We start from the raw sequence: 12974 nt of genomic DNA on the forward strand, positions 1-12974 counted from the left end.
CGTTTGTGTGCAATTATAGTTTCGTTTCGCACAGATTTCACTGTTTTTTTTAACAAGCTTCTCAAAAGTGTGCAATAAGTTTTTTGTTAGCATGAAACTCTTAATGCAGACAACAAATGTTTTGTCAGTCATTCTTGACCATTCGGCTGTTTCATTAATCTTCATTATGGAAAACAACTTTTCACCAAGGCAAGTGCAACCAAAATTAATAAAATTTCTACAGCATAATAGCTTATTCGAGGATCCTGCTATGGGAGATATAAGAAAAATCAAGGATAGCCCACCTATACGAGTTGCACTGCAATTAAATAAGTTCCATTCGAAGTCAGGACTTGCACACGCATCATCAAAAGAAAAGGGAGCAGAGCAGAACAAGATTATTGCCCTTCGCACCCTCTGAAGTCTTGAAACCTGTTTCCAACTTCATCACGTAGTATTTTTACTGTGGACAAATATTCCTGTCATTCCTAGTATTCCTGAGAAGTTGGGAAGGACAAATTATAACTTTATTAAAAAGTTTTAATATAACGGAAGACTGTAACTTTGCAAAATGACCTCCACGGGGAGGAATCATTCAAGTAGTTTTACTGTCATATCGAGATAAGAATCGCATCCACGAATGAAGGGAGCTAACCGAGCTAGCTCACAGACGTGCGTAATTTCGCATATTGTGAGGGAAAAGGCAACAACACGAACAATTTTCGCTTTCAATTGTTCATTGACTAAGTCATAAATCCTCTCCTCAACTGTATTTCTGATGTTTTTATTAGCGTTGCTTTTCTGCCACGTTTGCCTAATGGCGACGATGAGGATGAGTAATGATATGATGAAATTGATGAAGGGACACCTACAAAGAAAACCCATGCTCAGGCCAGGATTCGAACCCGCAACCTCTGGTGTCGCAACGGGTTGTGCTAACCACTCCGCCACAGATTATGGCAAATTTATTTCGTGATAAAGAAATACTTCTGAATGGATTTATTTTATCAGGGTACAAAAGTTCTACGCTTTTCAGTATTCACTTCACAACAAAAGTAAGCATTTCACTTGAAAAATCTGCATTCCTCTTCTATAGTCCTTTTCTTACTCCAACGAAGTTTGGGCAGCGATATGGTTCTGAAACTTTTACAGAAACTGGCTTTTCTTCCAGGTAAATCCTTGAAAATCAAGAAACAGACTCATAGGCGACAGAAAGTATGCACGCTGCTCTCCCCCAGCTGGCAAGATATTTTCGTACTTCAGAAGTAACCTGTCAATCACCTTGCTTAGTTGACACAACACCTACTCTATAATGGAATGTATACCTGTGTAGGGAAAATTGGTCAATGTGTTGAAGTTTGGATGAGTCTGGTCTTGTATCACGAGAAAAGATAAAACGGGATAACTACAAATGTATAGAGAATTTCAAGCATGAAGTGTTAAGTGGGGCCAAGGCGGGCCGCATTAACGTATGCTGGGGCCTACATGCGGCCCGCGAGCCGCGAGTTTGACTGGCCGAAATATCAGGAGAAAAGTTGTTACGCTTCTCCCAGGAGACTCGAACCTGCGCGCGTCCCGTAGCTGGAGCCCCAGGTACCAAACTCGGGACCATTTGACATTATGAGGTTCATCTTTACCATTACGCTATAGGGGAGGCAAAATATATCCGAAACTAAGAAGACATTTTGAATGGACATGTAGAATGTAGGAGGCAGGGTTCGCGCTGAAGAGGAAGGAGACAGGGAATTCTCCCTCCCCTTTCCTAACCTGTACATCTCTAATGTAATTCTCAACCAAGCCACGAATCTTGTCCTTCTACATTTTATGTCGCTTTTGTTATTGTTAATGAAGAATTCAAATTAATAATTTCTTTAAATCTCAAGTTAGCAAGTCAGCCAAAATTATGTTTTTATACTAAATTTTACATTAATTGAAGATTTCCAAAGAAACAGTAGACCTTTTCATGATCTTTCCACTCCAAAAACAAATATTTTGTAAGAGTCACATCAAGTTTATGATTGGAAGTAGTGAAGTTCTAGGAACCACACACACACACACATATATGTAAGCAACAACAATAGTAGGCTATTGTAATTTGGAGAGGATGTGATTTGTGAGCGGAACAAGCATGGGAATTTAACGAAGTTCCTTTGCGAATCATCAATTGTGTGTGTGTGTGTGTGTGTGTGTGTGTGTGTGTGTGTGTGTGTGTACACGTATTTCCTATCTGCACAAAGTACTACATGTGAGGTAAAACTATCGAAATGTAAAAAGAGGAAGCGCTACCACCCTCCCCGCCTTTTCTACATTTTATTCAAATCGAACACGAGGCACGTATCTAGATATATATTTCGGAGGGGCGTCCTAACGTAATGTCCCAAAATAATAATATTAATAATGTTAAATTAAAATAAGTATAATTATATTAAATTAATTAATATATTTTTATTACATGAATAGGTAAGAAGGCGGTATAACAACAGTGCAGTATAACATCACGTATTCATTATCTAGCTTACGTGTAGTTAAGGTCGGCAAAATTTGTAAATAAATAGAAACTGCCCTGGCAAGGAAATTAATATCAAATAGATAAAGAATATAATATTTATTGAGTATGAAAAAATGATGTTAGATCCAGTTGACGAAAGTAAAATTCCTGGTAATATTTTGTTTGCATATTATTATAAGTAGTAATAATTCTTGCATAAATCTTCTTTGGTACTGTCATTCAAAATCGTATTGCTTTCCAATATTCTTGCGGAAATAAACAATTTGCGATTAAACAACCACCTTATTTTCATTACTTAATTGAAGTTATTTTATAATCTCATTATTTTCATTATTTAATTTTTGTACTTGGTAAGTCTTTCGGGGGGAGTTGGGACACCTGGACCCCCTAAATACGTCCTTTGCGGTAGGGGTCGAGATAAAGTTACTGTGTCACTGGTTGCAATTCACGGTAAATATGCTCTGCTTCTCTACACTCAAACATACACAAACTCATGGCCTTCCTGCTTTCTTGGTTTCTTGCCTGGGAAAGAGGCAATAAATTAAGCTGTGACAGCTACGGGACCTTCTGACGAGGGGACGGAACCCAGCTGTGCAGAGAATTAAAACACCCGGGCGAACTAGCCCTCCCGTCACCCTGGGGCAATTTTCGAACAGAGACATCTAGTGGCCAAGTGGCGAACTATCATGAATGAAATTCGGCTGAAGCGGCCGTATCTTTCGCCGTCGATAATACATGACATTTTTAAACAATCATTTTGGGCTGTGCAAGTGACTTTTGAAAGAAAAGCCCTCCCTAGCTTAGTCATAGAAGGATTGAGCATTACGTTAGTATGCATCATAATGGCCATTTTCGTTGGTGCTACCCACAAATCCTATAACCATTCTGTGCTTATTTACGTATTTCCTTATGGGAAATTGAAAAAAAATAATGGAATTTGTGCACATTTATCGAACTGAAATTGCATAAATGTGTCATGTACTCAAAGTTTCATAAAGTAAGTTCACATCTACTGCGTGTTTTCCGGCAAATTTTTGTCCTAAAACGTTATATTCAACAAAATGCAAAAAAGCCCATGTTAAATTTAAGCACTTTTCACGGCGACTTTCGCCAAACTCCACCTCCCTCTTAAGAGGATTTGATGTATTGTTTTGCTTCTCTTGTAAAGTTTACTCTGAATTGGGCAACATGAACTTAACTTTAAATACACATTTGAAATGTTCTAGACCATCAACTTTGGGGGGGTGAGACCGCTAAACCATCAACTTTGGGGGGAGGGGGGTACGACCGGAGGCAGCAAAACACATGACTTGTTAATATTTTTACTAAAAGGAGTTTCAAAATAACGAGGTGATATGACAATTACAGATACCAGTATGTTGTTTAGTGAATTCTGGACAATTTGAGGTCGTAAACACGACTTTCAGGCAATATTCATATGTAAGATATTTAATTATCCTCGAAATATCTTCCTCTAGTACAAAGAATAAGGGGGAAATAATTCTAAAGCCTTTGAGTTTATTTAACACTGGCTTGCAGTAAAGTACGCAAAGGAAAGCTTATGAAAAGTCTGTATTGCGAAAGCGGGAACGGCTATGATCGAAGATTATTGCTAAAGCACAGCGTGCTATGTGTTTTTTTTTTTATTATTGCAAAAATAAATTTAAAAAGGAACATATTGTAGCAAGAACAAAAAAGTAAAATTAATTTTCCTGCGATTTGTGTAAGCATTAATGTAAATATTTAAATAAAACTGTTAAATATTGTACATATTCGTTATTTTTATGGGTACGTCAACACAAAGGTTATTTGCAACCGTCATATGTCCTTTCTTTACAAGTATGTTGCGGACATTAAAACACACCCATGCCCTCGCCTGGGACTCGAACCCGAGACCTCCGGATCAAAGCGAGTTGAGTCGACCACCCAACACGTTCGGCTACCGAGGCCGGCATAAAACTGTTATGTTGACCTCTTAATGTAAATACATAGCCTACTTTTAAATAAAAATGTTAATTGTTATCTTAAAAACAAATGAACAGACACAGAAGACATAAAGAGAGTTTCAAACATTTTCTAAAAGTTTTTCATGTTACATTTAATTTGCATGAGGAATATAATAGCTGCTTAAAAACTACTATACGAAGACGTAATTTTTATTTTTAAAAAACGGAGGGAGTGAGTCATTCATTCATTTATTTCAGTGATCAGAGTCCCCCCCCAATAATTTTGACAAGTCGGCGCCCCTGACTGTAGGTCCAGTCCCAATTAGCCTTACTGTGCATAAAGTGGACTTAAAACAACAAATCAATCCAGTCGTTGTGCCCGGATGATTTGGCGACGATCAGAATCGGCGTGCGGTGGGCGTAATCGTCCAATGTATAGGCTACATAGCTTTAGACCTCACGGCCACTATCGGGGACACCAATCCCACTCACGAAAAGAAAATGTAAACATTAGCTCAGCATTCGCCTCTCAGGCGGCACTTTCAATTCTCATGTGTTAGGCAAAGAAGATTTCCAACAAATGGTTATTTCGAAAAAAGAGCAAATACACATTGCATGCTGTTGAAATAATCAGAATCCCCTCTTCAGACGAAACCACGCAGCTGTTTGAATCAATCGTCGCCGAAATTATATCACCTCCAAAGAGATCCCAGCACACTGTCTTCTTTACATATATGCAGATAATTTTATACTGAAATAAAATTTAAAACGCAAGGAAACATTATTCGCATTGCGACACATTTGGAAAAACTCTAAAATGAATACGTTTCCCTTTCCAGAGTGTTCCAACAGTAAGGTTCACACTACGATGGACGTATAAACATTTGGATCGATGACATCACAGCCACTTCTCTCTGTCACAACCATAGACGTCACAACCGTCCACCCAGACTGTCAAATGCAAATGTGAGTTATCAACTCTCCAGTCCAGGTCTCATGTTTTTAAACACTGAAACGGGAAGCAACTTGCTTGCACATTTTGTAAATGAATTTGAAGCTTTCCGATGAAAGAGAGATAACATTTGATCGAATTCCACAAAAAAACTAAACAAAAATGACTCACTAGCAATAGGAGTGTTACCAATCCAAAGAAAACACATTCTTGCAGCTTATTTAGTTTTGAATTTGCAATATTTACGGAAACGTAAAACTTCCGAGAACAAAAATATATATTGCGAAGCTACAAATTACCTTTATCATTTCGAAAGCCGAGAAAAAAATAGTTTCACGCTTCCAGTAGGTGACTCGAACTTTCGCTTAGACCGCGCACGACCACGGCGAGGACCATAGTGGTTGTTCTTCTACAGATGGTATGAAACATGTCAGTACATTATATTATAATTAAAAATTATTTTCAAATAAGTACAAGCATATATGTGTGTGTGAAGATATACATAACATTCAAATACAAAACTTACATTATAAATTGGTTTGATTGATGATTCTTGGGATTCTTTCTCCTTGTTTTCATTAATTTAGATAGGGTGACCAGACATACTCTTTTTAAGAGTATTATACTCTTTTAGAGGTTCTTATGCTCTATACTCTTTTCAATTTGCAAAAATCCCCAAATATACTCTTTTCCTTGCTAATTAATTTCATTCATTATTTTACGCGTAAAAATGCGTTAAAATCCACAGAAAGGAAATAATTAATGATGGGTAAGTGGAGGTCAGTGTACAAAGATTTAGTACAGGCTGGGTCAATTTTAAAAGTGATTGTGCCTCTTATAAAATTCTTGGTACAAATGTTGATTGTGTGTTATTAAAACTTATTCGCGAGAGGAGGAAAAGTATACTCCTGGTGTCAACACTCTAACAAGTAATGAAAGTGAAATCCAATGTGGACATGACCTGTGAAGAGTTTGGACTGGCAATAAAGTACGATTTAAACATACTCAAGAAAGCCAAATCATACCAGAAGTATGAATGATGGTGCCCATTGGTGAGTAAGTATTTGTAATTAGCTAATTACATTAGACCCATAAGTAATTTGAATCTGTAGAGTGTATGCCTATTTTATAGGGGCTATAATAGAAGCAATAACAAATAGGCATGCTTATTTTCGTTTTGTTTTTATGTTTTGTGCATGCGCACCTTCAACCTATAGACTATACTCTTTTTGGTCAACAAATATCTGGTCACCCTAATTTAGATGCACATAATAGATACATACATATACATGTCCTATGAGTTAATTAAGGATTACACAAAACTAACTTTCCAAAGCGACACAAATACAATGATTATTTCGAAGAAAGAAAATAACCAACTTTATTTTAGAAATAAATCAATCCACTCTCGCGTTGCGTTTTGATGTTGTTTTCTGGGTGTCACTCATCGCACAAGACTTAACCAACCTCCCGCCTTCGCCTTCGGAGTATGACGTCTGCCGATTGTTGGGCTAAATGCCTTCGTTATTAGGTGAGGCTTGTTAGTTTTAGTTCTCTTAACACAAGTACCGTAATACATTTTTGGTCAAGCCGAGAATAACTGCAGAGAAGGCGAAAAGTGGGAGGTTAGTTAAGTCTTGTGCGATAAGTGTGACCATTGTTTTTCCATGTCTGCTGCCGCCCATGGCATGCTGTAGATCGTGTATCGTCCTGTTTCATCTGCTTTTATCTTCAGAAAGTCAGAAGTGTGTTCATAGTCAACGATAAAGTAGTAGAAGAACACGGAAATGGCGGGCTTCCAAGAAAAGTTACGAGAGTTGGTGGTGCAATTACATGACATTCATGCACTGAAATTCGGCGATTTTAAGATGAAAGTTGGTATTAATTCACCAGTATACTTTGATTTACGTGTAATCATCTCTCATCCAAAAGTGTTGGTAAGTTGTTTTTTGTAATTGATGTCTGTATTTTAAGCCCAATTTACAGTGTAGAGAACGATTAGATTTTAGTCTTGTGCACTTTATTCAATCAGGTAACGGTTCCGATTTTTTCAGGATTTCACCTACCACAAAGACTAATTATCGGATATTTTGTGTTTCGCATGGTTCATACTTACCAATTGTGTATTGCGGAACATAGTTCAAGGTGCCATTATGCTTTTTACACGAAAACAAACGCAATTTTTCACATTCTGAGTGCTTTTTTTTATTATGGACTCGCGTTCTGGGTATGCAGTGTTTCAAACTTCTTCACCGAAAAATACCTACTATCGTGTTCGTCACCGGTGGAAATTATATATTATGCACAGGTAGCTGACGGATATCCCCACGAACCATTTCCGATAAGGTTAGGTTTGGTTACGTTAGGCAAGCATAGTAAAAAAGGGGGGTTGAAACACTGACAGGGGCTTACGTCATCAAACGTACGCAGCATCCAGTTGTCATAGGGCAAGCAAATGAAAGCAATTGCAATTGTGCGTCTGTGAGATATTTCTCTTGAAAAATACATGATTTCCCGGTCAAAAATATTACACAATGAAAGATAATACCTCGACGAATGTTGTAAACCTTGGAGAAATTCATTTCCATAAGTAGTTGCTTGTGTAAAATTGAAGATGTACTACTTTACTATACCGGAGACACCTATCAATGATTTATTTCGCAATTTTTTACATTGCTAACGTACTATTCTGCATTGTGGAACATTTCTTTAGGTGAAATAATGAATTTCTAACGAAAATAATGTCTATTTCTTGTTCCTTATTTCCAACAAACCATCCACGGGTAGCCCCAAAAACCATTGACGTTAGCCCAAAAATTCACTATAGCCCCACGAACCATCACGGGGACGAGGTATGCCTACTAGGTTAGGTTCCATTAGCACTCCTTTCGTTTAATTTAGCATATACGGACAATACGAGAGCGTATTGTGCTCTCGTGCAGAAAGCAAATGGCGGCAGCAGCAATAGCGCGTTTTCGTAGAAAACCACATGCATTCACATTAAAATGGATCAAAACTATATTCCCGAACATCAACAACACTACAGAAAATGATTTGCGTAAGTACTTTCTCCTGTAAATTTGAAGAAATCCGTCTCCGGTATAGTAAAGTGTTACCATTGAAGAAATATGTCTCCGATGTATGAAACTGTTACCAATTCCTCTTAATTGCTTGTGTTTTTTTTTTAGCACCATTGATTTGTCATGGAATTTTTTCCCATGTAAACAATAACAGTGGCTTACGAACTTTACTTTCAGTGGGTACTACAACAGACCGAGGAACCTTGTTCTGCTGTGCATTGTACCACAACACTGTACTCGTAACTGGGATCATCAAAACATTAGGTATATTTGTCATCAAACAAATCGCTCAAAAAAGGCTTAGAAAGTTCTTATACCCTTCCTCTTTTATTGCAGGAGTTACTTGCAGAGCTTCTATGGGAGCATGCAAAATCACATGTTACATATGATAACCTATGTGGAGTCCCTTACACTGCACTTCCCATAGCAACCCTGATAGCAGTTAAAAATAACATACCAATGCTTATGCGAAGAAAGGAAGCAAAGAGCTATGGAACAAAGAAATTGATAGAAGGCAAAATCAACAAAGGAGATCGATGTGTCATTATAGAAGATGTGGTGACTAGCGGTTCAAGCATTTTGGAAACTGTTCAGGTAAGATTTTGCCACAAATTTTAGTTTATATTGAATCATGAATTGGGTAAGGAGCATTTTTGGGGCTTTTTACCCACCATGCCCCCTCGAGAATTACGTTGAAATTTATATTAATCGACAGATTTTGATGTTTTGCGCAATATAAAATTCCAGCATGAGGAAAATGCAAATAACTGAGATATTCGATCAGAAAGTATGACCAGCATAAGCAAAAACCTGCCATTTCGGAGTGCTTTCACCACTTTTTTATTATTAAAACTCTTTGTATGCACACTCAAATAGCGAAAGAACACGTCGATAATAACTTGGTACAGAACCTAACAATCCTAACCTAACTACGTAAAATTATAGTTGCTGTTGTGGAATGTCGTTTTGGGTGCTAGATTCACTTGCACGAAGGCCTCTCCGATTGCGCACTGGTTGCGTTGTTGCCTTGTAATCAAGGGTCCCGGGTTTGATGCCCGGTGGAGGCACATAGTGGTTTGGATTCCACTTTAAACTGTAGGTCCAGTCCCGATTAGCCTTACTGTGCATAAAGTGGACTTAAAATACCAAATCAATCCAATCACTTGTGCGAAGCCTTCAGACTGTTTTTCTTCACGGTAAAGTAACACGCTAAGGTAACAGACATACTTTATTTCACAATAACACAATTTCCACGAGCTAAAATCAACTGAAAACGTTCATGAACAACAATATATTCATATACCATGCAAAATATTTCACTTTATCTAGGGGGTACAGAGGGTCAAAGGTACCTATTTTTTCTTATGTAAACCATCAAAAAGTGAAATATTTTGCATTCTTTATGAACATTATGTTGTTTATTTTATGTTTTCAGTTTTTTTTGCTCATGGAGATGTGCTGTAGTCAAGTAAAGTATGTCTGTTACCTTAACGTGTTACCATACTTTGAAGCAGAACAGCCCTGAAGGCTTCGTGCCAGTGGATATAGCACCCAACATGCCATTCCACAACAGCAGCTATAATTTTACATCGTTAGGTTTGGAGTTGATAGCAATTTCCGATGTGTTCTTGCACTATTTTAGTGTACATACAAATTATTTTTACTATAAAAACTGGCGACAGTACTCGGAGATAGTGGGTTTTTACTTACGCAGGCCATATTTTTGGATCAGATATCTCCATAATTTGGGTTTATCTCATGCAGAAACCAGTTTCACATAAAGTATAACATTGAAATCAGTTGATGTATAAAAGGTCAACATAAATCTCAAGGGGGTACAGTGGGCTAATGGCCCCAATTAGCACTGTCGAAATGTCCAAGGAATAATATTAGAATCCCATGACGATAATTTGTAAGTGTAATATCAAAATATGCACAACTAGTATGCAGGGATATTCTTGTAACTAAGATGATTATTGACCAACGAGTTGTTTTGGTAAATATGTAAAGGTGCGCAGCGCAGCAGAATGGCTAGTGTTCTTGATTTTGTGAATCATAAGGACAATTGGAGACTTACTTGAAGATAATATTAAAATTTTAGTATTCGCCAAACGTCTGAAATTCCTTTATTTTCTTGTTTTTCACATTGCAGCCATTCCGGGTAAAGAGGGAATTATACCAAAAAAAATTAATAATCAAAAATATGTTCTGTTTGCATGCAATGAGTAGATAAAACTTCTCATTTAAGCATTCTGCTGAGATATTTTGAAAAATAATATATTTGATATGTTTTATTGTTACAAGAAATAGCTGCTTTTAGTTGGCAATACATGGGCAGTAGCATTCACTAAGTTGGCAGCTCCCTTATAGACATGCAGTTCAACTGCTGAGTTTATGTTTTGAGAGTCTACACACTGAATTTCAGAGACCAAGGTGAGTAAATTTAGGAATTAAATGTAAAACAGTAATTAGATGTACATGGTGTAACATCCGTGACAAAAAGAAGATACTTTTTAAAAATACAGAATTGAACTAAATTTGTTTTTGTCAAAAGTAGATAATGTTGACATTCTAGTAAAATACTTGCATCCTACCATCTTAAAGATACTATCTGAGCTTAAATAAGAATAAAATAGATGTCACGGATGTTACATTTCTATCACCACTGATACTTTTAGGTTTGGGTTGTCTAACTTTATGAACTATAGTCCATGTTACATAACCTATTACTGGTATAATTCAGAGATATTTAAAATATGTTATTGATGTGTAGAACTTGATTTTATTAAGTCATAGAGTAAAATGAAATTATTTTTGAAGAAATATGTTTTGCGGATACTAAAATTTTACCAGAGTTTTATTTTTCGTTCTCCTTCAGGACCTCCATAATGCAGGGTTGCATGTGACAGATGCAGTAGTTGTTGTGGACAGGCAGCAGGGTGCAACTGTCAACTTGCAGAAGAAAGGCATCAACATGCACAGCTTGACAACTTTGCCACGTGTGAGTATTTTTCTTCTTCTTCCTCATCTGCAGGCATGTTCCAAGAGTTACACTAATGTAATGTGTTGAACAAGTTATGCCCATTGGCCATTCCCTAAGTCCTATTGTGAAGTTGTGAAGTTGGGGAGGATCATCATGGCGTCCTCAAGTCATTTTTCTTAGCAATGTATGAAGTTCATTCTTTCACAAAACGCATGGGCCGGAGGTCGGTTTTTCCCAGTGAGAATTGCCTGCTACTTGTAGACAACGTTCAGAAAATAGTATATCATTTGAACAGAGAGCAATATAAAGCAAAATGCACAAAATGAGTGTGCCTTAACTGTTCTTACAATGTGATTAAAATGAGTAACAATGGCTGCAGTAGAGTTTATTTCTGCCAGAAAGATATGCCTTCCACTGGGTGCCACGTGGAAACTTTCTATGAACAAAACACCCTTTTGCCTAGGGCGTTCCTTAAGTCTGTAAAATAACTAGTTTCACGAGGTTCACCAGCCAAGTTATTATTGAATTCATTCTTTTTGTTAATACAGAATGCACCCTGCATCTCTTTTATTGAATGAGATAACAGAAGTTTAGTCTCTTCTGTTCGTAAATCCCAGTACCTGATGATCAAGCATGATTCACATACATAAGCCAGCCTGCATGAAAAACAATGTAAGTTTTCCACTCCTCTTTTCAAGGGATGTTTGAATTTCTGATACATGAATATAACCTGAAATTAGCATGTAAGAATCTGTACAACAAATCTGATGTTTGAGCCGGTCCCAATTCTAAATTTCGTATCCTTGAAAACTTTAGTATTATACGGACTACCTCATTGCATTGCTCAAGTGATTTATTGCTTTGTGTAATTGTGTAATCGACAATCATTATGATAAGTTCCTAACCTAATGAAATACAGTGTTCCTATTATGTCCATAAGTGTTTCTTTTGCTTCCCCAGAAAGCATGTAGTCCGTATAATACTAAAGTACCCAATGTTACATTATTTTGCTGCAATAGAATAAGAATTATGAGTTTCATATCCTTCAATCTTTGATGATATTTCTAATTACAGAACGTTTTTAAAATTGAATTTATACTTACAATGTTGGAAATGCCATTGTGTTCTATTAAAAATTATATGTATATAACGGTGAAGCACTGATATTGAAATATTTCCAAAAAGAAATATAGGCGAGGGTATTGCAGGGATGGAAAATGGTAAATAAAGTCATTTTTGTTTGTTTCATCGTTGTCTGTAATATACAACTGAAAACATGTCAATATAAATGTGAAAGCTGTTCCTAAATCAACATTCATTTGGCTTCAAATTCAATTTATCACCACCATAGCAAAATGGCACGGTGCCTGTAGAAGTCAGTAAAGTGCTAACTCACTAACCACAACCCTACAGGTCACTTTGTTTAGTTGTGTATACGTACTAATTATTTTGTTGCAAAAAATTAGTAAACTATGAATATATCGTGGAAATAGATGTGATTTTTCCCAAGTGATGTAAAATTAAT

At 36.8% G+C, this 12974-nt stretch overlaps 1 protein-coding gene across 2 annotated transcripts in view; it reads left to right on the forward strand.

The window, feature by feature from the left end:
* Positions 1 to 12974, forward strand: part of r-l (rudimentary-like) — an 84462-nt gene that overhangs the window by 60981 nt on the left and 10507 nt on the right. Inside the window, exons 1-3 of one of the 2 annotated variants that reach the window (XM_083110981.1) lie at positions 6940 to 7323; positions 8803 to 9060; positions 11345 to 11467. In XM_083110981.1, the coding sequence (XP_082967107.1) occupies positions 7174 to 7323; positions 8803 to 9060; positions 11345 to 11467 (531 nt within the window). In that variant the 5' untranslated portion in view covers positions 6940 to 7173. Of the gene's footprint in view, positions 1 to 6939; positions 7324 to 8802; positions 9061 to 11344; positions 11468 to 12974 lie in introns of those variants that run through there. The other variant, XM_083110982.1, reaches the window with a different exon arrangement.

The sequence above is a fragment of the Lepisma saccharinum genome, chromosome 24 (genome assembly GCF_977018435.1).
Source record: "Lepisma saccharinum chromosome 24, izLepSacc3.1, whole genome shotgun sequence".
In the NCBI taxonomy this organism is placed as follows: domain Eukaryota; kingdom Metazoa; phylum Arthropoda; class Insecta; order Zygentoma; family Lepismatidae; genus Lepisma; species Lepisma saccharinum.